The sequence below is a fragment of the Somniosus microcephalus genome, chromosome 7, assembly GCF_052327205.1.
Source record: "Somniosus microcephalus isolate GS21.2 chromosome 7, FLI_Smic_1.0, whole genome shotgun sequence".
NCBI classification, from domain to species: domain Eukaryota; kingdom Metazoa; phylum Chordata; class Chondrichthyes; order Squaliformes; family Somniosidae; genus Somniosus; species Somniosus microcephalus.
In genome coordinates this window covers 124284828-124311575 of record NC_140993.1, presented here as the reverse complement: position 1 = coordinate 124311575, position 26748 = coordinate 124284828, and the positions used below count along the sequence as shown (strand labels likewise).

The following is a 26748-nucleotide window of genomic DNA, read 5'->3' as shown; positions in this document are numbered from 1 at the left end:
CAGTGCCAGTGCTGTGATGAGCAGAGTGGGTCGGTGCAGTGCAAGGTAAAGTGGGCGGGGCTTATTCATGCAGTGCCAGGGCTATGATGAGCAGAGTGGGTCGGTGCAGTGCTGGGTAATGGGGTGGGGCTTATTCATGCAGTGCCAGTGCTGCGATGAGCAGAGTGGGTCGGTGCAGTGCTGGGTAAAGTGGGCGGGGCTTATTCATGCAGTGCCAGTGCTGTGAGGAGCAGAGTGGGTCGGTGCAGTGCCGGGTAAAGGGGGCGGGGCTTCTTGATGCAGTGCCAATGCTGCGATGAGCAGAGTGCGTCAGTGCAGTGTAAAGGGGGCGGGGCTTATTCATGCAGTGCCAGTGCTGCGATGAGTAGAGTGGGTCGGTGCAGTGCTGGGTAAAGGGGGCGGGGCTTATTCATGCAGTGCCAGTGCTGTGATGAGCAGAGTGGGTCGGTGCAGTGCAGGGTAAAAGGGGCAGGGCATATTCATGCAGTGCCAGTGCTGTGAGGAGCAGAGTGGGTCGGTGCAGTGCTGGGTAAAGTGGGCGGGGCTTATTCATGCAGTGCCAGTGCTGTGATGAGCAGAGTGGGTCGGTGAGTGCTGGGTAATGGGGGCGGGGCTTATTCATGCAGTGCCAGTGCTGCGATGAGCAGAGTGGGTCGCTGCAGTGCTGGGTAATGTGTGCGGGGCTTATTCATGCAGTGCCAGTGCTGCAAGGAGCAGAGTGGGTCGGTGCAGTGCAGGGTAAAGGGGGCAGTACCTGTGCTGTGATGAGCAGAGTGGGTCGGTGCAGTGCTGGGTAATGCGACGGGGCTTATTCATGCAGTGCCCGTGCTGTGATGAGCAGAGTGGGTCGGTGCAGTGCTGGGTAAAGGGGGCGGGGCTTATTCATGCAGTTCCAGGTCTGTGATGAGCAGAGTGGGTCGGTGCAGTGCAGGGTAAAGGGGCGGGGCTTATTCCTGCAGTGCCAGTGCTGTGATGAGCAGAGTGGGTCGGTGCAGTGCTGGGTAAAGGGGGCGAGGCTTATTCATGCAGTTCCAGGTCTGTGATGAGCAGAGTGGGTCGGTGCAGTGCAGGGTAAAGGGGCGGGGCTTATTCATGCAGTGCCAGTGCTGTGATGAGCAGAGTGGGTCGGTGCAGTGCTGGGTAAAGGGGCGGGGCTTATTCCTGCAGTTCCAGGTCTGTGATGAGCAGAGTGGGTCGGTGCAGTGCAGGGTAAAGGGGGCGAGGCTTATTCCTGCAGTGCCAGTGCTGTGATGAGCAGAGTGTGTCGGTGCAGTGCTGGATAAAGGGGGCGGGGCTTATTCATGCAGTTCCAGGTCTGTGATGAGCAGAGTGGGTCGGTGCAGTGCAGGGTAAAGGGGCGGGGCTTATTCCTGCAGTGCCAGTGCTGTGATGAGCAAAGTGGGTCGGTGCAGTGCTGGGTAAAGGGGGCGAGGCTTATTCATGCAGTTCCAGGTCTGTGATGAGCAGAGTGGGTCGGTGCAGTGCAGGGTAAAGGGGCGGGGCTTATTCATGCAGTGCCAGTGCTGTGATGAGCAGAGTGGGTCGGTGCAGTGCTGGGTAAAGGGGCGGGGCTTATTCCTGCAGTTCCAGGTCTGTGATGAGCAGAGTGGGTCGGTGCAGTGCAGGGTAAAGGGGCGGGGCTTATTCCTGCAGTGCCAGTGCTGTGATGAGCAGAGTGGGTCGGTGCAGTGCTGGGTAAAGGGGGCGGGGCTTATTCATGCAGTTCCAGGTCTGTGATGAGCAGAGTGGGTCGGTGCAGTGCTGGGAAATGGGGGCGGGGCTTTGTATGCCCGAGCGAGTTCGGCGCGGGGGTCACGTGACGCAGTGTTTACATCCTCAGCTGTTCGCGAGCGGCCTGGTCCGGAAAACAGAGAGAAGAGACGGCGGGGAGAGAGAGAGCGAAGCGGGTGAGACAGAGACAGACGGAGGGGAATGAGAGAGAGAAACAGAACTAGATAGAGCAGGGAGAAAAGTGAGCTGCGCATTGTCTTCATCCTCGGCCAGCTTTGATGAATCGGCCTGTCTCCGGTGTTGGGCTCCGGTTTCGGGGCGGAGAGCGGCGCCGTGTCCCCGTTCCTCTCCCTCTTTCTAACCCTGGGGCTTCGGGTTGATCTGCAGTCAGCGCGGTGAGTTCGCGTGGATCATCGAAGAAAGGAAGTGAGCCAGTGACCTCGTACCGGAAAATAATAGGTGGCTGCCGGGCGGCCCCTTTTTATGTTGTGTCCGAGGGAAGTCGGCGCATCGCAGTTTAAAAACATAACGCAGCCGGGGGCCTGCTGACAGCGCCCCAGACACTGAAAAGCAGAGGCGCAGACAGACAGACAGGCTTTTGTCTGCTTTGCTGCACGATGCTTCAGACTGATAACCAGCCCCAATTATCTCTGGCCACACAGGCCAGCTCTTCCATTCTTATTTTAAATAGTTCTACAATAGGCTGCTTTTTATACTTGGTTTTATCTGGTACAAATATTAATCTTAACACTTTTTTTAACGAGTTGTATATTATAATTTTCTATCACTAAAATTGTTCGGAAAACTTTGCATTTAAAATGGCTTTGCCACGGCCTCTGATACTGTCGTCATTGTTTTTTGTGGTAGAGATCTCAAACGTGGCGCACTGGGAGTTAAACTTTAAAGGGACTTATTTGTTTATTTTACTGTTCAATTACTCAAAACAAACATTCGAAAAAAAAGTTTTAAAAACTGCGGTCTTTTGTTTTTGCTGTGAAAATCGTATTTTTTTGTTTCGGTATTGTTGCTGACGAAGAAGAAAGACCTGCAGAGGAATGTTGCTGACATTATTTTTCAAAAACTGTTTTTGAGACTTGCTTCCAAACTTCTAGCATATACTTATCAATGTTAGACTGCTGTTAACCAGAGTATTTTTGAGGAAGAAGACTAAACCTTTGCAAACCTGCATTTATTGATATATTTTTCTAAAAAATGAAATGCATAAGGACTTTTTCACCTACGTCTGTTGAATTTACGTTCACATGTTGTTGAAAATATGTGACACATGACAGTTCAGCTAGCATGCTGATGCACTTTTTAAAAACTGTTTTATAATCACTAGTTTGTTGATCAACAAGACTACAAGAGCACCTCTGATTTGTTGGGTAAATGCATGTTATGATGTGAAAGGCCCTGTCTGATCTCAGTTGGGATGTGATTGGTGATACTCAGCTTGAAATTTAGATTGCTATCTAGTGACCCTGTTGGCTGTGTTATTCCTACTTCAGTCAAGCAGCTTGTAAACAAATCATTATTAGGACTCACATGAAGAAGGATTGTTTGGCTAAATTTGTCGAAAGCTACCAAAGTCCACAGAGTTCTTGCCTTTAGGGGCATTGGTAGAATGAAAAACTGAAGGGCCAATATTTTTTACAAGCATTTCTGCCATGGAGCTTCACCTGCTTGGCGTACATATTGGAAAATTGCAGGCACCATTCCCACGATTTTCCATCCTGGAAAATGGTGGGCAGTGCACCTGCAGCTTCCTTAAGTGTGCTCTCAACAGGAAAGGCCTGCATCAGGAGCACACATTTAGAAAATTGGTCCATATATGCACACTGTAGAGAAATATCTCATGGATTTGAAGTTTGTTAGTTTTCTCCTTTTTGTAACCAGAGGTTTTTCCAGTTTGGAATGAGTTGTTTCCATGCATCAGTACACTGAGGGAGAATAGCACAACATGGAGAGAGAAACATGGAAGGAGAAAAAGAACAATACAGTGAATCTGCATTCATATCTAATATCTGGAAAATAAAATGATTAAAGATTTTATGCTTTTAAACAGATCCATCTATTTTTGAATTTTTTGGAGGGAGCATTGTATCTACTCACTATTAAGTCATGTTTTCCAATGTAGTTTTGTATCACGTGATGTGAAGAGCTTAAAACATCACGGTAAGATTGTAGCTCGGTGGAAGGATGTTTTACTCCATGGAATAAATGGAGAATGTACTTCAGGAAATTATAGTTTACAGAAAATAAAGTCTGAAGTGACACTGGAAAAAACCTTAATTATTATTCATTCATAGATTTTTGGACAGCTTAGCAGTGTGGATTGAGTCAAAGGCTTTGTATTGATATGCATGGTAACATCATACAGAATATCCAAAAATCAGAAACACAGCTTTTTAAAAAAAATGAAAGCAAAGATGTTTTAAATAAGACAAATTAACTCTCGATTTTTTAAAATTTTATTCTGATGATACATTATTGCATGTATGAACTCTTGCTTTACTCCTGTGTATATTATCTTATGTCGTGTCCTTTTCGTAAAATATTTTTAACATTTTCTAATGATGACATCACGTTCTAATCACAGAGTGCTTTCTGGAAGCCTAATTGAAAAGAATAAATATTCTCATTACACAGCAGTAGCCTGCTCTGGCAAAAATTTGAAAAGTGCACAATTAAACTTTTTGCTTTTAACTTTTCTCTTTTTTTAATAAATCTATAGCATAAAGGAAACACATTTCAAATACTCTTGGGATATACAGGTAGATTATACAGTATCTCATAAGTAGTCTTATAACTCGAGCATGAAAATCTAAAAGATCTGTTGCATGTAGTTATTTCATGCTAAAAATCTGGATAAAATACATTATGGCAGAAGCTGGAGTTTGAACACTGAAGGGGTAGAAATTGGCAGATGCAGTTTCTTTGGGCGGCCAAGAAAACACTAAATATTGTACATAGAAACTTTTTAATGGGAACAATTTGTTACATTGTAGTAATTAAATTTAAGATCTACAATGAGTCACTAAAACCTTTGACTACTATAATTCATGATCATCTTTCAACATAGGAGTAGGCTATTCTGTTGTTTAGTTAGATCATGACTGATGTGTACCTCAGTTCTATTTACCTGCCTTTGTTCCATATCCCCTGTCACCCTTGCACAACAAAAATCTGTCGATCCACAGCCTTTTGGGTGATGTGCCGCTCAGCGATATCATTCAAAAACACATCAGGTTCCACATGTACTCTGATGACACCCAGCTCTACCACACCACCATCTCTCGACTCTTCCACTACCTCTGATTTGTCATTGCTTCTTTTTGAGCAGAAATTTCCTCCTATTAAATATTGGGAAGACTGAAGCCATTGTCTTTGTTACCTCTAGGCTCAACTATTCCAAAGCTCTCCTGGCCACCCTCCCATCTTGCACCCTCTGTAAATTTGAGTTCATCTAAAACGATTCTTCCCATATCCTAACTTGCACCAAGTCCCGTTCACCCATTACCCCTGTGCTCACTGCCCCGTGTCGTAACTCACACCCAGTCCCGTTCACCCATCACCCCCTGTGCTCACTGCCCCATATCCTAACTTGCAACAAGTCCCGTTCACCCATTACCCCTGTGCTTGCTAACTTACATTGTCTCCTGGCTGGCAACACTTCGATTTTAAACTTCTCATGCTTGTTTTCAAATCCCTCCAAGGCCTTGCCTATCTCTGTAACCTCCTGCCCTACGACTCTCCGAGGTCTCTGCGCTTCTCCAATTCTGGCCTCTTGTGCATCCATCCTAGTGCCACCATTGGCGGCTGTGTCCTCTGCTGCCTAGGCCCTAAGCTTTGAATTCCCTCCCTAAATCTCTCCAGCTCTTTCTTCTCCTTTAAGACACACCTCAAAATTACCTCTTTGACCAAGCTTTTTGTCAACTGACCTAATATCATCTTATGTGGCTCGGTGTCAAATTTTGTTTGATAATTGTCCAGTGAAGTGCCTTGGGACATTTTATTATGTTAAAGGTGCTATATAATTGCAGTTGTTGAGTTCCAGATTTCCACTACCCTTTGTGTGAAAAAGTACTTCCTGATTTCACTCCTAAATAGCCTGGCTATAATTTTAAGATTATTCCCTCTTGTCTGCATTCCTCTGCCAGAGGAAATCATTTCTCAGTATCTACCCTATCCGAACCCCTTTATCATTTTAAACACCTCAACTTTCTAAACTCAAGGGAATACAAACCAAGTTTATGCAACCTGTCCTTGTAATTTAACCCTTTAAAACTCAGTATTATTTTGGTGAATCTGTGCTGTACCTCCTCCAATTCCAGTATATCTTTCCTGAGGCCCAAAACTGAATACAGTACTCCACATGGGATCTGAGCAAGGCTGTACAACTGAAGCATCACTTCCTCATTTTTGTATTCCAATTATCTTGACATAAAGGCGAATATTCCATTAGCCTTTTTGATTACTTTTTGTAATTGGGGGCCAAAAATGAGAGATTCTTGTAGAGGCACTAAATAAGTACTTTGCATCCGTCTTCACAAGAACAGAGGATGCTGTCAATGTAGCAGTAAAGGAGGAGGTATTCGTGATATTGGATAGGATAAAAATAGATAAACAGGAGGTACTTAAAGTTGGCAGTCCTCAAAGTGGAAAAGTCACCTGGTCCAGATGGGATGCATTCTAGGTTACTGAGAGAAGTAAGGGTGGAAATTGCAGAGGCTGTGGCCACAATCTCCCAATCCTGCTTAGAGATGGCGGTGGTGCCAGAGGAATGGAGGATTGCAAATTCTGCGCCCCTGTGTTTTTTTTTAAAGTGGAGAGGGATAAGCCCTACAAATACAGGCCTGTCAGTGTAACATCGATAGTGGGGAAACTTTTAAAGACAATATCCGGTACAAAATTAGTTGACATTTGGAAAAGTATGAGCTAATAAAAGAAAGTCCGCATGGATTTGTTAAAGGCAAATCGTGTTTGACTAACTTGATTGAGTTCTTAGAAGTAGTAATGGAGAGGGTTGATGAGGGTAGTGTGCTTGATGTGTATCTGGACTTTCAAAAGGTGTTGGACAGCGTACCACATAATAGACTAGTTAGCAAAATTAAAACCATGGGACTAAAGGGACAGTGCCAGTGTGGATAACCTGGTTAAGGCACAGAAAACCTAGAGTGTGGATAACGGTTTCAGTCTGGAGGGAAGTAAAGAGTGGTGTTCCCCAGAGGCCAGTATTCGGACAACTGCGCTTTTTGATGAATATTAATGACCTAGACTTGGGTATATAGGGCAGAATTTCAAAGATTGCAGATGACATGACATGCGGAAATGTAGTAAACAATGAAAAAGAAAGAAAGTCTTGCATTTATATAGTGCCTTTCATGACCACCGGACGTCTCAAAGCGCTTTTCAGCCAATGAAGTACTTTTGGAGTGTAGTCACTGTTGTAATGTAGGAAACGCGGCAGCCAATTTTGCGCACAGCAAGCTCCTATAAACAGCAATGCGATAATGACCAGATAATCTGTTTTTGTTATGTTGATTGAGGGAGAAATATTGGCCAGGACACCGGGGATAACTCCCCTGCTCTTCTTCAAAATAGTGCCATAGGTTCTTTTACGTCCACCTGAGAGAGCAGATGGTTTTAATGTCATAGAAACATAGAAGATAGGAGCAGGAGTAGGCCATTCGGCCCCTCGAGCCTGCTCCGCCATTCAATGCGATCATGGCTGATCATCCAAATTCAGTACCCTGTCCCTGCCTTCTCTCCATATCCCTTGATCCCTTTAGCCTTAAGAAATATATCTAACTCCTTGAATATATTTAATGAATTGGCCTCTACTGCCTTCTGTGGTAGAGAATTCCACAGGTTCACCACTCTCTGGGTGAAAAAATTCCTCCTCATCTCTGTCCTAAATGGTTTACCCCTTATCCTTAGACTGTGACCCCTGGTTCTGGACTTCCCGGCCATCGGGAACATCCTTCCTGCATCTAGTCTGTCTAGTCCTGTTAGAATTTTATAAGTTTCAATGAGATCCCCTCTCATCGGAAAGACAGCACCTCCGACAGTGCAGCACTCCTTCAACACTGCACTGGAGTGTCATCCTAGATTTTTGTGCTAAAGTCCCTGGAGTGGGACTTGAACCCACAACCTTCTCTTCTCTTCTTAGGCAGTCCCTCTGACCCGAGGATGACTTGCTTCCACATTAAAAATGATTTCGCAGGTGACTGTTTAGTCCAATGTGGGACCTACAGTCTCTGTCACAGGTGGGGCAGACGGTGGTTGAAGGGGTGGGTGGGTGGGGTGCTTGGGTTGACGTGCGCTCCTTGCGTTGCCTGCGCTTGGCTTCCGCTTGCTCCCGGCGAAGAGACTCGAGGTGTTCGGCGCCTTCCCGAATGCTTCTCCTCCACTTTGTGCGGTCTTGGGCCAGGGATTCCCAGGTGTCGGTGGGGTTGTTACAGTTTTTCAAGGAGGCTTTGAGGGTGTCCATGAAGCGTTTCCTCTGCCCAGCTGGGGCTCTCTTGCCATGCCGGAGCTCTGAGTAGAGCGCTTGTTTTGGGAGTCTCGTATCGGGCATGCAGACAATGTGACCCGCCCATCAGAACGTGGTCAAAGCTTCGATGCTGGGGATGTTGGCTTGAGCAAGAACACCGATGTTGGTGCGCCTATCCTGCCAATAGATTTGCAGGATCTTGCGGAGGCAGTGTTGGTGGTACCTCTCCAGTGCCTTGAGGTGCCTGCTGTACATGGTCCATGTCTCTGAGGCATACAGCAGGGCAGGTATTACTGCTGTTCTGTAGACCATGAGCTTAGTGCCGGGTTTGAGGTCCTGGTCTTCAAACACTCTCTTCCTCAGGCGACGGAAGGCTGCACTGGCACACTGAAGGCGGTGTTGGACTTCGCCGTCGACGTCTGCCCTTGTTGACATAGGCTCCCAAGGTATGGAAAATGGTCCACGTTGTCCAAGGCCTTGTCATGGATTTTGATAATGGGGGGGGCAGTACTGTGTGGCGGGGGCAGGTTGGTAGAGGACCTTTGTTTTACGGATGTTTAGTGTAAGGTCTTGCTCTCGTACGCTTCAGTGACGGTGTTGACGATGGTTTGGTGTTCGACCTCCGAGTGAGCGCAGACGCAAGCATTGTCTGCATACTGTAACTCGACGACAGAGGATGGGACGACCTTCGATCTGGACTGGAGGCGATGGAGGTTGAACAGTTTCCCATTTGTTCTGTAACTTAGCTCCACTCCAGTGGGGAGCTTACTGAGGGTGAGATGGAGCATTGCAGCAAGGAAGACCGAGAAGAGCGTTGATGACAGACTTGCTTGACCCCGGTTTGTACGTGAATTGGGTCTGTGGTGGAACCGTTGGTCAGGATCACGGCTTGCATGTCATCGTGAAGCAGGCGGAAGATGGTGACAAACTTTTGAGGGCAGCTGAATTTGAGGACACTCCATAATCCCTCATGGTTGACAGTGTCGAAGGCCTTTGTGAGATCAAAGAAGGCCATGTACAGCGGTTGGTGCTGTTCCCTGCATTTCTCTTGTAATTGACGTGCGGTGAAGATCATGTCCATTGTGCCCCTTAGTGGGCGGAATCCGCATTGCGACTCTGGGAGGAGCTCTTCGGCCACTGGGAGAAGGCGATTGAGGAGGATTCTTGCGATGACTTTCCCTGTGGCAGACAGCAGGGAAACTCCTCTGTAATTACCGCAATCGGACTATAGGTATGTGAAAAGGAAAAGACTGCCGAAGGTAAATGTAGGTCCTTTACAGTCTGAGACGGGAGAATTTATAATGGGGAATGAGGAAATGGCAGAGAAATTAAATAAATACTTTGTTTCTGTCTTCACGGAGGAAGACACAAAAAAGCTCCCAGAAATACAAGAAAACCAAGGGTGTGGCGAGAATGAGGAACTTAGAGATTATTATTAGTAAAAAAAATAGTACTAGCAAAATTAATGAAACTAAAAGTCAATAAATCCCAAGGACCAGATGACCTACATCCTAGGGTTTTGAAAGAGGTGGCCATTGAGTTAGTGGACGTATTGGTTGTCATCTTCCAAAATTCTATAGACTCTGGAATGGTTCCTGCAGATTGGAGGATAGCAAATGTAACCCTGTTATTTAAGAAAGGAGGGAGAGAGAAAATGGGGAATTACAGACCTGTTAGCCTCACATCAGTAGTTGGGAAAATGTTGGAATATATTATAAAGGAAGCAATAACTGGGCAGTTAGAAACTAATAGTATGATTGGGCAGAGTCAACATGAATTTATGAAGGGGAAATTCTGTTTGACAAACCTATTGGAGTTCTTTGAGGATGTAATTAGTGGAGTAGACAAAGGGGAACTGGTAGATGTGGTGTATTTGGATTTTCAGAAGGCCTTCGATAAGGTCCCACACAAGAGGTTGGTGAACAAAATTAGGGCACATGGAATTGGGGATAATATACTAGCATGGATTGAATATTGGTTAACAGACAGAAAACAAAGAGTAGGGATAAATGGGTCTTTTTCAGGATGACGGGCTGTGACTAGTGGGGTACCGCAAGGATCGGTGATTGGGCCCCAGCTATTCACAATCTATATTGATGATTTGGATGAGGGGACTGAATGTAACATTTCCAAATTTGCTGATGATACAAAGCTAGGTGGCAGTGTCAGTTGTGAAGAGGATGTGAAGAGTCTTCAAGAGGATCTCGACAGGCTCAGTGAGTGGGTGAGGACATGGCAGATGGAATATAATGTGGATAAAAGTGAAGTTATCCACTTTGGTAGAAGTAACAGAAAGGCTGAGTATTTCCTAAATGGTGAAAGATTGGGGAATGCAGATGCTCAAAGGGACCTGGGTGTCCTTGTACATGAGTCACTGAAAGTGAATGTGCAGGTGCAGCAAACCATTAGGAAGGCAAATGGTATGCTGGCCTTCATTACAAAAGGATTTGAGTACAGGCGTAAAGAAGTCTTACTCCAATTATATAGGGCCTTGGTGAGACCACACCTGGAGTACTGTGTACAATTTTGGTCTCCTTACCTAAGGAAGGATATACTTGCCATAGAGGGAGTGCAACGAAGGTTCACGAGATTGATTCTTGCGATGGTGGGACTGTTGTAGGAGAAGAGATTGAGTAAACTAGGCCTGTATTCTCTTGAATTCAGAAGAATGAGGGGATCTCATTGAAGCATACAAAATTATTACAGTGCTTGATAGGGTGGATGCTGGGAGAATGTTTCCCTTGGCTGGGGAGTCTAGAACCAGGGGCCACCGCCTCAGGATAAAGGGTAGGCCATTCACGACTGAGATGAGAAGACATTTCTTCACAAAGGGTGGTGAATCTCTGGAATTCTCTACCCCAGAGGGCTGTGGAGGCTCAGTCATTGGGTATATTCAAAACAGACGTCAATAGATTTCTGACTAGTAAGGGCATCAAGGGATGTGACCCGTGAATGGAGTTGAGGCAGAAGATCAGCCATGATCTCATTGAATGGCAGAGCAGGCTCGAAGGGCTGAATGACCTACTCCTGCTCCTATTTCTTATGTTCTTATGTAACCTTCTGACTCGGAGGCAAGAGTGCTACCCACTGAGCCACAGCTGACACTGAGAACGATAGTAACAGACTTCAGGAGGACATAGACCGACTGGTGAAATGGGCAGGCACATGTCAGATGAAATTTAATGCAGAGAAGTGTGAAGTGATACATTTTGGTAGGAAGAATGAGGAGAGGCAATATAGACTAAGTGGCACAATGCTAAAGTGGTTGCAGGAACAAAGAGACCTGGGGGTGTATGTACACAAATCTTTGAAGGTGGTAGGACAATCGAGAAGGCTGTTAAAAGTGCATATGGGATCCTTGGCTTTATTTGCAGAAGCATAGAGTACAAAAACAAGGAAGTTAGGCTAACCTTTATAAAATGTTGGTTAGGTCTCAGCTGGAGTATTGTGTTCAATTCTGGGCACAGAAGAGATTTACTAGAATGGGATGAGGGACTTCAGTTATGTGGAGAGACTGGGTTTGTTCTCCTTAGAACAGAGAAGGTTAAGAGGAGATTTGATAGAGGTGTTCAAAATCATGAAGGGTTTTGATCGAGTACATAAAGAGAAACTGTGGGAAGTATTCAAAAAGTATCTAAGGATAAGGGGTAAGCCATTTAGGACTGAGATGAGGAATTTCTTCACCCAGAGAGTGGTGAACCTGTGGAATTCTCTACCACAGAAGGCAGTAGAGGCCAATTCATTAAATATATTCAAGAAGGAGTTAGATATCTTTCTTAACGCTAAGGGGATCAAGGGATATGGGGAGAAAGCAGGGACAGGGTACTGAATTTGGATAATCAGCCATGGTCGCATTGAATGGCGGAGCAGGCTCGAGGGGCCGAATGGCCCACTCCTGCTCCGATCTTCTATGTTTCTTCTATGTTTCTATGCGGTACAATACAAAGCCAGAACATATACCCCTAAAAGGCAAAGGCTCTACTTGTGTAGTTAAGCAAGCATGGTCAAATGAGGTAAGAGACAGTATCAAGCTAATGGAAAAGGCTCTCAAATGCAAGGAAAGTGGAAATCCATTGGCAGAAGGATCAATACCAGAGGGTACAGATTTAAGTTGATTCGCAAAAGAACCGGAGGTGACATGAGGAAACTTTTAAAGCAGCGAGTTGTTGTGATCTGGAATGCACTTCCTGATAGGGTGTGGAAGCAGATTCAATAGTAACATTCAAAAGGGAATTGGATAAATACTTGAAGGGAAAAAAATTACAGGGTTATGGGGAAAGGGCAGGGGAGTGTGACTAAAGATCCGGCACAGGCAAGATGGGCCGAATGGCCGCCTTCTGTGCTGTATCATTCTATGATTCTACTTGTGCACTAGCTTTTAGTGATTTGTGTACATGGTCTCCTAAATCCCTTTTTTTTTCCAGTTTATAGTCTCTATTAGAAAAATATTCTGATTTGTCTTTCTCAGATCCAAAGTGAATGACCTCGCACTTTACTGCATTGAACTCCATCTGCCATTTTGTTCTCTACCTCCACTGTGAAAACGGATACAAAGTACTGATTCAACAAGTCTGCTGTTTCTTTATTATCAATTATAGTCTTGCCTGCATCTGTCTTTAATTAGCGCACATTCTCCTTTACCACTCTCTTAATATATTTATTAATACTTTTGCTGTTAGCTTTGATATCCCTTGCAATTTTTTCATATTCCTTTCTGAACTTCTTACTTTTGTATCCCTTTGTTGCTTTTTAATATGTCTCCCAGTCTGCTGGATTTCCACTTTCCTTGCATTTGTGAGCCTTTTCCTTTTAGCTTGATACTGTCTCTTACCTCATTTGTTGACCATGCTTGCTTAACTACACAAGTAGAGCCTTTGCCTTTTAGGGGTATGTGTTCTGGCTTTGTATTGTACCACATACATTTTGAATACTTCCCGGTATTTATCTGTAGGTTTACCCATTGACGGTTCAGCCCAGTTTACTGCGGTCAATTCTTTTCTGCCCCCCCCTTTGAAGTTTGCCTCACAAAAATGTAAAACCTTTGTTTGTGACACTCCCTTCTCACACTCAAACCTAATATCAAATGTGATCACATTGGCCCAGATTTTGCTGCCAAATTACCAGTGAGGCTAATGGTGCTATGTTATTTCAGCGTAAATGGTACAACAACAACTTCAGGTGAAGGGCAGATGCGCGGTTAAATGAAAATACCCAAAAGCTGCTGTCCGAGTTGCAATGCTCTACCGTTAGCTTTGTGAAACCTGCACTTCGCTGTCTACTTCCCCATTGAAATGCATTGAATGGCGTGAAGTTGTTGTATTTGCACAGTAGATACGAACTAAACTTGCCACAGAAAGTTAAGTCTTGTCACTCCAAGCGCAAGTACCCTGTTAACGATGCGCTAATTGTTAATTACTGCCAATCAACCTCGCTGACACTGAAAATTATTACATCAGATATTTCTTTTTGGGGAGATTTTAGAAATGTCAAATTTAAAATTTTTATTTTCACTTCCTTTTTGTCTTTTACTCTCTCTCATCCAATCTTTCTTTCCCCCTCTTTATTTTAATTTCTGTACCTGATTTGACACTGAATTCACTCACTCTAATTTACATTTCTTTCTGTATTCGCTGTATTTCGCAATCCCTCAGTTTGATTGGTTAAGGAGCGACACAGTTGCTTGTCCTGTTCACTCAGGTCCCAGATGCCCCGTTTCCCTCACCTGCGACGTTATCAGCTCGCACTTTCAGCAGCTTGTCACCCAAAAAACTTTAAAAACCTAAATGTGCAAGGGCAAGTCTAACTAATGGCAGATGCTGCAACAAATGCTGGCTCATTATGGTCACTATTTGAAAGATGTTCCCTTACCGTCAGGTTGTTAACTAATTCTGGTTCGTTACTCATCACTAAATCCAGAATAACCTGTTCTCTTAAATAAAAACAGAAAATGCTGGAAATACTCAGCAGGTCAGGCAGCATCTGTGGAGAGAGAAATAGAATTAATATTTCAGGTTGGTGACCTTTCGTCAGAACTGGCAAAAGTTACAGATGTAATAAGATTTAAGCAAGTACAGAGTCAGGGAAAAGGGAAGAAGGAACAAAAGGGAAGGTCTGTGATAGGATGGAAGGCAGGAGTGATTAAATGACAAATGGGATGATAGTGCAAGGCAAAAAAGAGGTAGTAATGGGACAAGTAAGGAAACAAAAGATGAATCTCGAGGAGCTGTAAATGGCAACAGCGGAACCAGCACCTCTCTGAAAAAAATGGGAGCAGTGTTTGTGATCTGAAATTGTTGAACTCAATGTTGAGTCTGGAAGGCTGTAAAGTGCCTAATCGAAAGATGAGGCGCTGTTCCTCGATCTTCTGTTGAGCTTCATTGGAACGGTAGGAAGCTGAGCTTCATTGGAACGGTAGTAAGCTGAGCTTCATTGGAACGGTAGGAAGCTGAGCTTCATTGGAACGGTAGGAAGCTGAGCTTCATTGGAACGGTAGGAAGCTGAGGACGGAGAGGTCAGAGTGGGAGTGGGACGTAGAATTAAAATGGCAAGTGACCTGACGCTCTGGGTCGTGCTTGCGAACTGAACAGCAGTGTTCTGCAAAGCATCATCCAATCTACCTTTGGTTGTCTCAATTGTGAGCAGCAAATACAATATACTCATTTGAAAGAAGTACAGGTAAATCGCTGTTTATATCACTTTGAAGGAGTGTTTGGGGCCTTGGACAGTGAGAAGGGAGGAGGTGAAAGGGCAGGTGTTGAATCTCCTTTGCTTGCACGGGACGGTGCTGTAGGAAGGGGAGTGGGTGTTGGGGGTGATTGAAGAGTAGACCAGGGTGTCGCGGAGGGAACGGTCCCTTCGAAATGCTGAAAGTAGAGAGGAGGGGAAGATATGTTTGGTGGTGGCATCGTGCTGGAAGTGGAGGAAATGGCGGAGGATGATCCATTGAATGTGGAGACTGGTAGGGTTCCGTGTCCTCACCTTCCACCCCATCGTAGTTCTGGGAGAGAGGGGAAGGGGTGAGAGCAGAAGTGTGGGAAATGGGATGGACACAGTCGAGGGCCCTGTCCACCACGGTGGAGGGGAATCCTCAGTTAAAGAAAAAGGAAGACCTATCAGAAGCACTGGTGTGGAAAGTGGCATTGTCAGAACAGATGTGACGGAGATGGAGAAACTGGGAGAATGGAATAGAGTTTTTACAGGAAGCGGGTTGGGAGGAAGTGTAATCAAGGTGGGGTGGGAGAAAGTGTAATCAAGGTGGGGTGGGAGGAAGTGTAATAAAGGTGGGGTGGGAGGAAGTGTAATCAAGGTGGGATGGGAGAAAGTGTAATCAAGGTGGGGTGGGAGGAAGTGTAATCAAGGTGGGGTGGGAGAAAGTGTAATAAAGGTGGGGTGGGAGAAAGTGTAATCAAGGTGGGATGGGAGAAAGTGTAATAAAGGTGGGGTGGGAGAAAGTGTAATCAAGGTGGGATGGGAGAAAGTGTAATCAAGGTGGGATGGGAGAAAGTGTAATCAAGGTGGGGTGGGAGGAAGTGTAATCAAGGTGGGGTGGGAGAAAGTGTAATCAAGGTGGGATGGGAGAAAGTGTAATAAAGGTGGGGTGGGAGAAAGTGTAATCAAGGTGGGATGGGAGAAAGTGTAATCAAGGTGGGGTGGGAGGAAGTGTAATAAAGGTGGGGTGGGAGAAAGTGTAATCAAGGTGGGATGGGAGAAAGTGTAATCAAGGTGGGGTGGGAGGAAGTGTAATCAAGGTGGGGTGGGAGGAAGTGTAATCAAGGTGGGGTGGGAGAAAGTGTAATCAAGGTAGGGTGGGAGGAAGTGTAATCAAGGTGGGGTGGGAGAAAGTGTAATCAAGGTGGGGTGGGAGAAAGTGTAATCAAGGTGGGGTGGGAGAAAGTGTAATCAAGGTGGGGTGGGAGAAAGTGTAATCAAGGTAGGGTGGGAGGAAGTGTAATCAAGGTAGGGTGGGAGGAAGTGTAATCAAGGTGGGGTGGGAGAAAGTGTAATCAAGGTAGGGTGGGAGGAAGTGTAATCAAGGTGGGGTGGGAGAAAGTGTAATCAAGGTGGGGTGGGAGAAAGTGTAATCAAGGTAGGGTGGGAGAAAGTGGAATCAAGGTGGGGTGGGAGAAAGTGTAATCAAGGTGGGGTGGGAGAAAGTGTAATCAAGGTGGGGTGGGAGAAAGTGTAATCAAGGTGGGGTGGGAGAAAGTGGAATCAAGGTGGGGTGGGAGAAAGTGTAATCAAGGTAGGGTGGGAGAAAGTGTAATCAAGGTAGGGTGGGAGAAAGTGTAATCAAGGTGGGGTGGGAGAAAGTGTAATCAAGGTAGGGTGGGAGGAAGTGTAATCAAGGTGGGGTGGGAGAAAGTGTAATCAAGGTGGGGTGGGAGAAAGTGTAATAAAGGTGGGGTGGGAGAAAGTGTAATCAAGGTGGGGTGGGAGGAAGTGGAATCAAGGTGGGGTGGGAGAAAGTGTAATCAAGGTGGGGTGGGAGAAAGTGGAATCAAGGTGGGGTGGGAGAAAGTGTAATCAAGGTGGGGTGGGAGAAAGTGTAATCAAGGTGGGGTGGGAGAAAGTGGAATCAAGGTGGGGTGGGAGAAAGTGTAATCAAGGTAGGGTGGGAGAAAGTGTAATCAAGGTAGGGTGGGAGAAAGTGTAATCAAGGTGGGGTGGGAGGAAGTGTAATAAAGGTGGGGTGGGAGAAAGTGTAATCAAGGTAGGGTGGGAGAAAGTGTAATCAAGGTGGGGTGGGAGAAAGTGTAATCAAGGTAGGGTGGGAGAAAGTGTAATCAAGGTGGGGTGGGAGAAAGTGTAATCAAGGTAGGGTGGGAGAAAGTGTAATCAAGGTGGGGTGGGAGAAAGTGTAATCAAGGTGGGGTGGGAGGAAGTGTAATCAAGGTGGGGTGGGAGAAAGTGTAATCAAGGTGGGGTGGGAGAAAGTGTAATCAAGGTGGGGTGGGAGAAAGTGTAATCAAGGTAGGGTGGGAGAAAGTGTAATCAAGGTGGGGTGGGAGAAAGTGTAATCAAGGTGGGGTGGGAGAAAGTGTAATCAAGGTAGGGTGGGAGAAAGTGTAATCAAGGTAGGGTGGGAGAAAGTGTAATCAAGGTGGGGTGGGAGAAAGTGTAATCAAGGTGGGGTGGGAGGAAGTGTAATCAAGGTGGGGTGGGAGGAAGTGTAATCAAGGTAGGGTGGGAGAAAGTGTAATCAAGGTAGGGTGGGAGAAAGTGTAATCAAGGTGGGGTGGGAGAAAGTGTAATCAAGGTGGGGTGGGAGAAAGTGTAATCAAGGTAGGGTGGGAGGAAGTGTAATCAAGGTGGGGTGGGAGGAAGTGTAATCAAGGTGGGGTGGGAGAAAGTGTAATCAAGGTGGGGTGGGAGGAAGTGTAATCAAGGTAGGGTGGGAGGAAGTGTAATCAAGGTGGGGTGGGAGGAAGTGTAATCAAGGTGGGGTGGGAGAAAGTGTAATCAAGGTGGGGTGGGAGAAAGTGTAATAAAGGTGGGGTGGGAGGAAGTGTAATCAAGGTGGGGTGGGAGAAAGTGTAATCAAGGTGGGGTGGGAGGAAGTGTAATCAAGGTGGGGTGGGAGAAAGTGTAATCAAGGTGGGGTGGGAGAAAGTGTAATCAAGGTGGGGTGGGAGAAAGTGTAATCAAGGTGGGGTGGGAGAAAGTGTAATCAAGGTGGGGTGGGAGAAAGTGTAATCAAGGTGGGGTGGGAGAAAGTGTAATCAAGGTGGGGTGGGAGAAAGTGTAATCAAGGTGGGGTGGGAGGAAGTGTAATCAAGGTGGGGTGGGAGAAAGTGTAATCAAGGTGGGGTGGGAGAAAGTGTAATCAAGGTGGGGTGGGAGAAAGTGTAATCAAGGTGGGGTGGGAGGAAGTGTAATCAAGGTGGGGTGGGAGAAAGTGTAATCAAGGTAGGGTGGGAGGAAGTGTAATCAAGGTGGGGTGGGAGAAAGTGTAATCAAGGTGGGGTGGGAGAAAGTGTAATCAAGGTGGGGTGGGAGAAAGTGTAATCAAGGTGGGGTGGGAGAAAGTGTAATCAAGGTGGGGTGGGAGAAAGTGTAATCAAGGTGGGGTGGGAGAAAGTGTAATCAAGGTGGGGTGGGAGGAAGTGTAATCAAGGTGGGGTGGGAGAAAGTGTAATCAAGGTGGGGTGGGAGAAAGTGTAATCAAGGTGGGGTGGGAGAAAGTGTAATCAAGGTGGGGTGGGAGAAAGTGTAATCAAGGTGGGGTGGGAGGAAGTGTAATAAAGGTGGGGTGGGAGGAAGTGTAATAAAGGTGGGGTGGGAGAAAGTGTAATCAAGGTGGGGTGGGAGAAAGTGTAATCAAGGTGGGGTGGGAGGAAGTGTAATCAAGGTGGGGTGGGAGAAAGTGTAATCAAGGTGGGGTGGGAGAAAGTGTAATCAAGGTGGGGTGGGAGAAAGTGTAATCAAGGTGGGGTGGGAGAAAGTGTAATCAAGGTGGGGTGGGAGAAAGTGTAATCAAGGTGGGGTGGGAGGAAGTGTAATCAAGGTGGGGTGGGAGAAAGTGTAATCAAGGTGGGGTGGGAGAAAGTGTAATCAAGGTGGGGTGGGAGAAAGTGTAATCAAGGTGGGGTGGGAGAAAGTGTAATCAAGGTGGGGTGGGAGAAAGTGTAATCAAGGTAGGGTGGGAGAAAGTGTAATCAAGGTGGGGTGGGAGAAAGTGTAATCAAGGTGGGGTGGGAGGAAGTGTAATCAAGGTGGGGTGGGAGGAAGTGTAATCAAGGTGGGGTGGGAGAAAGTGGAATCAAGGTGGGGTGGGAGAAAGTGTAATCAAGGTGGGGTGGGAGAAAGTGGAATCAAGGTGGGGTGGGAGAAAGTGTAATCAAGGTGGGGTGGGAGAAAGTGGAATCAAGGTGGGGTGGGAGAAAGTGTAATCAAGGTGGGGTGGGAGGAAGTGTAATCAAGGTGGGGTGGGAGAAAGTGTAATCAAGGTGGGGTGGGAGGAAGTGTAATCAAGGTGGGGTGGGAGAAAGTGTAATCAAGGTGGGGTGGGAGGAAGTGTAATCAAGGTGGGGTGGGAGGAAGTGTAATCAAGGTGGGGTGGGAGAAAGTGTAATCAAGGTGGGGTGGGAGAAAGTGTAATCAAGGTGGGGTGGGAGAAAGTGTAATCAAGGTAGGGTGGGAGAAAGTGGAATCAAGGTGGGGTGGGAGAAAGTGTAATCAAGGTGGGGTGGGAGGAAGTGTAATCAAGGTGGGGTGGGAGAAAGTGTAATCAAGGTGGGGTGGGAGGAAGTGTAATCAAGGTGGGGTGGGAGGAAGTGTAATCAAGGTGGGGTGGGAGGAAGTGTAATCAAGGTGGGGTGGGAGAAAGTGTAATCAAGGTGGGGTGGGAGGAAGTGTAATCAAGGTGGGGTGGGAGAAAGTGTAATCAAGGTGGGGTGGGAGAAAGTGTAATCAAGGTGGGGTGGGAGAAAGTGTAATCAAGGTAGGGTGGGAGAAAGTGGAATCAAGGTGGGGTGGGAGAAAGTGTAATCAAGGTGGGGTGGGAGAAAGTGTAATAAAGGTGGGGTGGGAGAAAGTGGAATCAAGGTGGGGTGGGAGGAAGTGTAATCAAGGTGGGGTGGGAGGAAGTGTAATCAAGGTGGGGTGGGAGAAAGTGTAATAAAGGTGGGGTGGGAGGAAGTGTAATCAAGGTGGGGTGGGAGAAAGTGTAATCAAGGTAGGGTGGGAGAAAGTGGAATCAAGGTGGGGTGGGAGAAAGTGTAATCAAGGTGGGGTGGGAGAAAGTGTAATAAAGGTGGGGTGGGAGAAAGTGGAATCAAGGTGGGGTGGGAGAAAGTGTAATAAAGGTGGGGTGGGAGGAAGTGTAATCAAGGTGGGGTGGGAGAAAGTGTAATCAAGGTGGGGTGGGAGAAAGTGTAATCAAGGTGGGGTGGGAGAAAGTGTAATCAAGGTGGGGTGGGAGAAAGTGTAATCAAGGTAGGGTGGGAGAAAGTGTAATCAAGGTGGGGTGGGAGGAAGTGTAATCAAGGTAGGGTGGGAGAAAGTGGAATCAAGGTGGGGTGGGAGAAAGTGTAATCAAGGTGGGGTGGGAGAAAGTGTAATCAAGGTGGGGTGGGAGAAAGTGTAATAAAGGTGGGGTGGGAGAAAGTGGAATCAAGGTGGGGTGGGAGAAAGTGTAATCAAGGTAGGGTGGGAGGAAGTGTAATCAAGGTGGGGTGGGAGGAAGTGTAATCAAGGTAGGGTGGGAGAAAGTGTAATCAAGGTAGGGTGGGAGAAAGTGGAATCAAGGTGGGGTGGGAGAAAGTGTAATCAAGGTAGGGTGGGAGAAAGTGTAATCAAGGTGGGGTGGGAGGAAGTGTAATCAAGGTAGGGTGGGAGAAAGTGTAATCAAGGTAGGGTGGGAGAAAGTGGAATCAAGGTGGGGTGGGAGAAAGTGTAATCAAGGTAGGGTGGGAGAAAGTGTAATCAAGGTGGGGTGGGAGAAAGTGTAATCAAGGTGGGGTGGGAGAAAGTGTAATAAAGGTGGGGTGGGAGGAAGTGTAATCAAGGTGGGGTGGGAGAAAGTGTAATCAAGGTAGGGTGGGAGAAAGTGTAATCAAGGTGGGGTGGGAGAAAGTGTAATCAAGGTGGGGTGGGAGGAAGTGTAATCAAGGTAGGGTGGGAGAAAGTGTAATCAAGGTGGGGTGGGAGAAAGTGTAATCAAGGTGGGGTGGGAGGAAGTGTAATCAAGGTAGGGTGGGAGAAAGTGTAATCAAGGTGGGGTGGGAGGAAGTGTAATCAAGGTAGGGTGGGAGAAAGTGTAATCAAGGTGGGGTGGGAGGAAGTGTAATCAAGGTGGGGTGGGAGGAAGTGTAATCAAGGTGGGGTGGGAGAAAGTGTAATCAAGGTGGGGTGGGAGAAAGTGTAATCAAGGTGGGGTGGGAGAAAGTGTAATCAAGGTGGGGTGGGAGGAAGTGTAATCAAGGTGGGGTGGGAGGAAGTGTAATCAAGGTGGGGTGGGAGAAAGTGTAATCAAGGTGGGGTGGGAGAAAGTGTAATCAAGGTGGGGTGGGAGAAAGTGTAATCAAGGTAGGGTGGGAGAAAGTGGAATCAAGGTGGGGTGGGAGAAAGTGTAATCAAGGTGGGGTGGGAGGAAGTGTAATCAAGGTGGGGTGGGAGAAAGTGTAATCAAGGTGGGGTGGGAGGAAGTGTAATCAAGGTAGGGTGGGAGAAAGTGTAATCAAGGTGGGGTGGGAGAAAGTGTAATCAAGGTGGGGTGGGAGAAAGTGTAATCAAGGTAGGGTGGGAGAAAGTGTAATCAAGGTAGGGTGGGAGAAAGTGTAATCAAGGTGGGGTGGGAGAAAGTGTAATCAAGGTAGGGTGGGAGAAAGTGTAATCAAGGTAGGGTGGGAGAAAGTGTAATCAAGGTGGGGTGGGAGAAAGTGTAATCAAGGTGGGGTGGGAGGAAGTGTAATCAAGGTGGGGTGGGAGAAAGTGTAATCAAGGTAGGGTGGGAGAAAGTGGAATCAAGGTGGGGTGGGAGAAAGTGTAATCAAGGTGGGGTGGGAGGAAGTGTAATCAAGGTGGGGTGGGAGAAAGTGTAATCAAGGTGGGGTGGGAGGAAGTGTAATCAAGGTGGGGTGGGAGAAAGTGGAATCAAGGTGGGGTGGGAGAAAGTGTAATCAAGGTGGGGTGGGAGGAAGTGTAATCAAGGTAGGGTGGGAGAAAGTGTAATAAAGGTGGGGTGGGAGGAAGTGTAATCAAGGTGGGGTGGGAGAAAGTGTAATAAAGGTGGGGTGGGAGAAAGTGTAATCAAGGTGGGGTGGGAGAAAGTGTAATCAAGGTGGGGTGGGAGAAAGTGTAATCAAGGTGGGGTGGGAGGAAGTGTAATCAAGGTGGGGTGGGAGAAAGTGTAATCAAGGTGGGGTGGGAGAAAGTGTAATCAAGGTGGGGTGGGAGGAAGTGTAATCAAGGTAGGGTGGGAGAAAGTGTAATCAAGGTAGGGTGGGAGAAAGTGTAATAAAGGTGGGGTGGGAGAAAGTGTAATCAAGGTAGGGTGGGAGAAAGTGTAATAAAGGTGGGGTGGGAGGAAGTGTAATCAAGGTGGGGTGGGAGGAAGTGTAATCAAGGTAGGGTGGGAGAAAGTGTAATCAAGGTGGGGTGGGAGAAAGTGTAATAAAGGTGGGGTGGGAGGAAGTGTAATCAAGGTGGGGTGGGAGAAAGTGTAATCAAGGTAGGGTGGGAGAAAGTGTAATCAAGGTGGGGTGGGAGAAAGTGTAATCAAGGTGGGGTGGGAGAAAGTGTAATCAAGGTGGGGTGGGAGAAGTGTAATCAAGGTGGGGTGGGAGAAAGTGTAATCAAGGTGGGGTGGGAGAAAGTGTAATCAAGGTGGGGTGGGAGAAAGTGCAATCAAGGTGGGGTGGGAGGAAGTGTAATCAAGGTGGGGTGGGAGAAAGTGTAATCAAGGTGGGGTGGGAGAAAGTGCTAATCAAGGTGGGGTGGGAGAAAGTGTAATCAAGGTGGGGTGGGAGAGAAGTGCAATCAAGGTGGGGTGGGAGAAAGTGTAATCAAGGTGGGGTGGGAGAAAGTGCAATCAAGGTGGTAGGTGGGAGAAAGTGCAATCAAGGTGGGGTGGGAGAAAGTGTAATCAAGGTGGGGTGGGAGAAAGTGCAATCAAGGTGGGGTGGGAGAAAGTGTAATCAAGGTGGGGTGGGAGAAAGTGCAATCAAGGTGGGGTGGGAGAAAGTGTAATCAAGGTGGGGTGGGAGAAAGTGTAATCAAGGTGGGGTGGGAGAAAGTGTAATCAAGGTGGGGTGGGAGAAAGTGTAATCAAGGTGGGGTGGGAGAAAGTGTAATCAAGGTGGGGTGGGAGAAAGTGTAATCAAGGTGGGGTGGGAGGAAGTGTAATAAAGGTGGGGTGGGAGAAAGTGTAATCAAGGTGGGGTGGGAGAAAGTGTAATCAAGGTGGGGTGGGAGAAAGTGTAATCAAGGTGGGGTGGGAGAAAGTGTAATCAAGGTGGGGTGGGAGAAAGTGTAATCAAGGTGGGGTGGGAGGAAGTGTAATAAAGGTGGGGTGGGAGGAAGTGTAATAAAGGTGGGGTGGGAGAAAGTGTAATCAAGGTGGGGTGGGAGAAAGTGTAATCAAGGTGGGGTGGGAGGAAGTGTAATAAAGGTGGGGTGGGAGGAAGTGTAATAAAGGTGGGGTGGGAGAAAGTGTAATCAAGGTGGCGGTGGGAGGAAGTGTAATAAAGGTGGGGTGGGAGGAAGTGTAATAAAGGTGGGGTGGGAGAAAGTGTAATCAAGGTGGGGTGGGAGAAAGTGCAATCAAGGTGGGGTGGGAGAAAGTGTAATCAAGGTGGGGTGGGAGAAAGTGTAATCAAGGTGGGGTGGGAGGAAGTGTAATAAAGGTGGGGTGGGAGGAAGTGTAATAAAGGTGGGGTGGGAGAAAGTGTAATCAAGGTGGGGTGGGAGAAAGTGTAATCAAGGTGGGGTGGGAGAAAGTGTAATCAAGGTGGGGTGGGAGGAAGTGTAATCAAGGTGGGGTGGGAGAAAGTGTAATCAAGGTGGGGTGGGAGAAAGTGTAATAAAGGTAGGGTGGGAGGAAGTGTAATCAAGGTAGGGTGGGAGAAAGTGTAATCAAGGTGGGGTGGGAGAAAGTGTAATCAAGGTGGGGTGGGAGAAAGTGTAATAAAGGTGGGGTGGGAGGAAGTGTAATCAAGGTGGGGTGGGAGGAAGTGTAATCAAGGTGGGGTGGGAGAAAGTGTAATAAAGGTGGGGTGGGAGAAAGTGTAATCAAGGTGGGGTGGGAGAAAGTGTAATCAAGGTGGGGTGGGAGAAAGTGTAATCAAGGTGGGGTGGGAGGAAGTGTAATCAAGGTAGGGTGGGAGAAAGTGTAATCAAGGTGGGGTGGGAGAAAGTGTAATCAAGGTGGGGTGGGAGAAAGTGTAATCAAGGTGGGGTGGGAGGAAGTGTAATCAAGGTGGGGTGGGAGAAAGTGTAAACAAGGTGGGGTGGGAGAAAGTGTAATCAAGGTGGGGTGGGAGGAAGTGTAATCAAGGTGGGGTGGGGAGGAAGTGTAATCAAGGTGGGGTGGGAGGAAGTGTAATCAAGGTGGGGTGGGAGAAAGTGTAATCAAGGTGGGGTGGGAGGAAGTGTAATCAAGGTAGGGTGGGAGAAAGTGTAATCAAGGTGGGGTGGGAGAAAGTGTAATCAAGGTGGGGTGGGAGAAAGTGTAATCAAGGTGGGGTGGGAGGAAGTGTAATCAAGGTAGGGTGGGAGAAAGTGTAATCAAGGTGGGGTGGGAGAAAGTGTAATCAAGGTGGGGTGGGAGAAGTGTAATCAAGGTGGGGTGGGAGAAAGTGTAATCAAGGTGGGGTGGGAGGAAGTGTAATCAAGGTAGGGTGGGAGAAAGTGTAATCAAGGTGGGGTGGGAGAAAGTGTAATCAAGGTGGGGTGGGAGAAAGTGTAATCAAGGTGGGGTGGGAGAAAGTGTAATCAAGGTGGGGTGGGAGAAAGTGTAATCAAGGTGGGGTGGGAGAAAGTGTAATCAAGGTGGGGGTGGGAGAAAGTGTAATCAAGGTGGGGTGGGAGAAAGTGTAATCAAGGTGGGGTGGGAGAAAGTGTAATCAAGGTGGGGTGGGAGGAAGTGTAATCAAGGTGGGGTGGGAGAAAGTGTAATCAAGGGTGGGTGGGAGAAAGTGTAATCAAGGTGGGGGTGGGAGAAAGTGTAATCAAGGTGGGGTGGGAGAAAGTGTAATCAAGGTGGGGTGGGAGGAAGTGTAATCAAGGTAGGGTGGGAGAAAGTGTAATCAAGGTGGGGTGGGAGAAAGTGTAATCAAGGTGGGGTGGGAGGAAGTGTAATCAAGGTGGGGTGGGAGAAAGTGTAATCAAGGTAGGGTGGGAGAAAGTGTAATCAAGGTGGGGTGGGAGAAAGTGTAATCAAGGTGGGGTGGGGAGAAAGTGTAATCAAGGTGGGGTGGGAGGAAGTGTAATCAAGGTGGGGTGGGAGAAAGTGTAATCAAGGTGGGGTGGGAGAAAGTGTAATCAAGGTGGGGTGGGAGGAAGTGTAATCAAGGTGGGGTGGGAGAAAGTGTAATCAAGGTGGGGTGGGAGGAAGTGTAATCAAGGTAGGGTGGGAGAAAGTGTAATCAAGGTGGGGTGGGGAGAAAGTGTAATCAAGGTGGGGTGGGAGAAAGTGTAATCAAGGTGGGGTGGGAGGAAGTGTAATCAAGGTAGGGTGGGAGAAAGTGTAATCAAGGTGGGGTGGGAGAAAGTGTAATCAAGGTGGGGTGGGAGAAAGTGTAATCAAGGTGGGGTGGGAGAAAGTGTAATCAAGGTGGGGTGGGAGAAAGTGTAATCAAGGTGGGGTGGGAGGAAGTGCTAATCAAGGTGGGGTGGGAGAAAGTGTAATCAAGGTGGGGTGGGAGAAAGTGTAATCAAGGTGGGGTGGGAGAAAGTGTAATCAAGGTGGGGTGGGAGGAAGTGCAATCAAGGTGGGGTGGGAGAAAGTGTAATCAAGGTGGGGTGGGAGAAAGTGTAATCAAGGTGGGGTGGGAGGAAGTGTAATCAAGGTGGGGGTGGGAGAAAGTGTAATCAAGGTGGGGTGGGAGGAAGTGCAATCAAGGTGGGGTGGGAGAAAGTGTAATCAAGGTGGGGTGGGAGAAAGTGTAATCAAGGTGGGGTGGGAGGAAGTGTAATCAAGGTAGGGTGGGAGAAAGTGTAATCAAGGTGGGGTGGGAGAAAGTGTAATCAAGGTGGGGTGGGAGAAAGTGCAATCAAGGTGGGGTGGGAGAAAGTGTAATCAAGGTGGGGTGGGAGAAAGTGCAATCAAGGTGGGGTGGGAGAAAGTGTAATCAAGGTGGGGTGGGAGAAAGTGGAATCAAGGTGGGGTGGGAGAAAGTGTAATCAAGGTGGGGTGGGAGAAAGTGTAATAAAGGTGGGGTGGGAGGAAGTGTAATAAAGGTGGGGTGGGAGGAAGTGTAATCAAGGTAGGGTGGGAGAAAGTGTAATCAAGGTGGGGTGGGAGAAAGTGTAATAAAGGTGGGGTGGGAGGAAGTGTAATCAAGGTGGGGGTGGGAGAAAGTGTAATAAAGGTGGGGTGGGGAGAAAGTGTAATCAAGGTAGGGTGGGAGAAAGTGTAATAAAGGTGGGGTGGGAGGAAGTGTAATCAAGGTGGGGTGGGAGAAAGTGTAATAAAGGTGGGGTGGGAGAAAGTGTAATCAAGGTGGGGTGGGAGAAAGTGTAATCAAGGTAGGGTGGGAGAAAGTGTAATCAAGGTGGTGGTGGGAGAAAGTGTAATAAAGGTGGGGTGGGAGAAAGTGTAATAAAGGTGGGGTGGGAGGAAGTGTAATAAAGGTGGGGTGGGAGGAAGTGTAATCAAGGTGGGGTGGGAGAAAGTGTAATCAAGGTGGGGTGGGAGAAAGTGTAATCAAGGTGGGGTGGGAGAAAGTGTAATCAAGGTGGGGTGGGAGAAAGTGTAATCAAGGTGGGGTGGGAGGAAGTGTAATCAAGGTGGGGTGGGAGAAAGTGTAATCAAGGTGGGGTGGGAGAAAGTGTAATCAAGGTGGGGTGGGAGAAAGTGTAAT

At 47.3% G+C, this 26748-nt stretch overlaps 1 protein-coding gene across 7 annotated transcripts in view; it reads left to right on the top strand.

Moving 5' to 3' along the window:
• Positions 1–1778: 1778 nt before the first annotated feature.
• Positions 1779–26748, top strand: part of pcmtd1 (protein-L-isoaspartate (D-aspartate) O-methyltransferase domain containing 1) — a 124779-nt gene continuing 99809 nt past the window's right edge. For 2 of the 7 annotated variants that reach the window (XM_085992905.1, XM_085992904.1), the window contains exon 1: positions 1917–2126. Coding sequence is in view for 1 of the 7 variants with exons in the window: in XM_085992906.1 (XP_085849032.1) it covers positions 1787–1907 (121 nt within the window). In the remaining 6 variants the exon portion in view is untranslated. The other 5 variants (XM_085992901.1, XM_085992902.1, XM_085992906.1 and 2 more) reach the window with 5 other exon arrangements.